Consider the following 2,467-nt stretch of genomic DNA (forward strand, 5'->3'; position numbering starts at 1 on the left):
CCTCTCCCACTCTCTCACATTCTCCCTCTCCCCCTCCCCCTCAATTTGTACATCCCCCAGAGTCCACACCCCCAGGAAAAGAGTGCCCAGGAGTCATCGTGACCCCACCATGAATGTCTAGGAGACCAGCCCTAAAGAGGGAGGGCGGGGGTGGAGGAATCCTGCCAGGCCGGGGAGCTGGGATGCCTGGAGCAAGGCAGGGAGAACCAGCCCAGCAGAAATCAGAGCAGGAGCTGTCCACGGTGTCTCCACTGAGCTCCACGACCTGGCAATGGGAGCCCCCAGAGCCATCCTGCTCTGCCTCTATGGGTCTGTTCTCTGCCTGACAGGTAGCCAGACTGCTGAGTCCACTGACAAGAAGGGCCTGGTGGACTCCTGGGTCTGAGGGAGGAGGGGCTGGGGCCTGAACTCCTGGGTCTGAGGGAGGAGGGCCTGGGGTCTGGACTCCTGGGTCTGAGGGAAGAGGGCTGGGGGCCTGGACTCCTGGGTCTGAGGGAGGAGAGAGGGGCTGGGGCCTGGACTCCTGGGTCTTGGTCATGGAGAGGCCTGGAGACTGTGTCCTCTTCGTTTCTCTTGCCCTCTCAATCAATTTCTCCATCTGTCTTCCTGCCACTTCAGTCTTTCTCATCCTCCTTGCCCATGACCCCACTCCAGGGCACGCCGGGGAGCCGTGGGTGCTCTTTACAAAACTGTCAGGGAACCTTGGCCTCATCCTCAGGCACCCCCTTCCCCTAATTTGGGTAAGAACAGGGACTGAAGTGGCTACAAAGACCAGGAGTTGGAGCGGTGGGCAGGAGGCTATGTCTGCGCAGCTGATGTGGGTGTGCCCCTCCCCGGGCGGCAGGCAGTGTGTGTGTCAGAGTGTCGCCATATCCCGTGGGTCTCTGTGCTTGTGTGCGTTCCTCTGCGTCAGGTTTTGGTGCCTAGGTGTTTGAACAAATGCTTTTACGGTGTATATATCTCTTACTTCACTGTTTAATGTATAATTTTGTGCATCCATGTCTCTCTTTGTATTTATGCGATCGGCAGGCCTGCATTTTTCTGTGTACATGTGTGTGTGTCGCCCTGTGTACCTCTGTCTCATGACTCCATGTGTCTCGTACCTATGACTTGACGCTTCCGTGGATCTTTTTCATGTACCTCTGACTACACATACTTGTGGTCTCTCTACTTACGTGTGACTTCCTGTGCTCCCGGGTTTCTGTGTGGGGTTATTGGTTCCATAGCCGCACATCTTTCTGTGTGTGAATGGGATTTTGCGTGTGTGAGGTGTTATGCCTTGGCCTGGGTTGTTGTTTTGCGGGTGAATGGATGCCTTCAGGATACTCTGTGCCCACCTGTGAGGTTTGCAAGAGCCTGCCAGTCTTGTTCCTTTGCGTTGGTGTCAGTGGTTAAGGGCTCTGTGTGCGTATCCTGGGGCTGGCTGTGGATGTGTCGTTCAAGGTCACCCATCCTGCTGCTGGGCTGGCACATCTGCTCTCCATCAGTGGCCTTTCCGTGCAACTGAACATCACAAGTGCAGCTGGGAGAGGGACAGGCAGAGCAGGCGTGAATCATCTCCTCCTATTTAAGGCTTAGCGAGGTTCCCGGAGAGTCCAGACCTGGAACAGCCTGGGGGTGGGGGGTGAGGACTGGACTGGCAAGTGCTGTCTCAGGCCTTTAGTCTGGCTCTGGGCAGAACAGCCATGACCAGTGGTGACAGCAGAGCCTGTCTCCCCTCAGAGAACGGCCTGAGGTGTGGCGGTCAGGTGCAGGGTGGAGTCCCGAGTGCTCCGGACAGGCATCCCCGGCCTGCGCCTCTCACCCACCCCTGCTCCTCCCCTCAGTGACCCAGGCCCTGCAATGCTACAGCTTTCAACACGTCTACTTCGGGCCCTTTGACCTCAGTGCCATGAAACTTGCCAACATCTCCTGTCCCTATGGATGCTCTGAGGCTGTCCTGTCGCTGGACACTGGTGAGGGGCAAGGAAGTGGCAAAAAAAAAAAAAAAAGGAGAAGGGTGTGCAGAAGAGAAAGAGGCGGGTGGGGGGCCAGGACAAGGGTGAGAGATTAGGGAGGGAGGGGAGGGGCCGAAGGGTTGGAGGAATTGTGTGGAAGAAAAGGGGCGGGATCAGGAAGGAGTGGGAGGTGGAGGAAAGGGAAGAGATGAGAAGCGTGGATGAGGGCGTCGGTGGGGGAAGGAGGAGGCCACAGGGAGCCAGAAGGAGGAGGTGGGAGGAGAGGGGCGGGAAGGTGTCGGAGGGCAGGGAGAGCAGACCCGGGGAGGAGAGGGTTGGTGAGCACAGGAGAGGGGAAGGGTTAGGGGAGGAGGCGGCCGGGAAGTGGAGTTTGAACGGGAGAGAGGGGGGGATGGAAGGGTAGGAGGAGGAGGAAGGTGAGAGGGAGGAGCAGAGGGGGAGACTTGAGGCTGGAGGGGGACAGGTGGGAAGCGGAGGGAGAGGAAGAGGAGGGGGCGGGGAGGAAGGCG

The 2,467-nt window shown here is 58.3% G+C and overlaps 1 protein-coding gene across 1 annotated transcript in view; it reads left to right on the plus strand.

Annotated features, from left to right (window-relative positions):
* The window catches only part of LYPD5 (LY6/PLAUR domain containing 5), a 6,206-nt gene that overhangs the window by 2,025 nt on the left and 1,714 nt on the right, over positions 1 to 2,467 (plus strand). Inside the window, exons 2-3 of the mRNA XM_015560892.1 lie at positions 231 to 329; positions 1,827 to 1,955. Coding sequence (XP_015416378.1) covers positions 231 to 329; positions 1,827 to 1,955 — 228 coding nt within the window. The remainder of the gene's footprint in view (positions 1 to 230; positions 330 to 1,826; positions 1,956 to 2,467) is intronic.

This window comes from Myotis davidii, unplaced genomic scaffold (assembly GCF_000327345.1).
Source record: "Myotis davidii unplaced genomic scaffold, ASM32734v1 scaffold896, whole genome shotgun sequence".
NCBI classification, from domain to species: Eukaryota; Metazoa; Chordata; class Mammalia; order Chiroptera; family Vespertilionidae; genus Myotis; species Myotis davidii.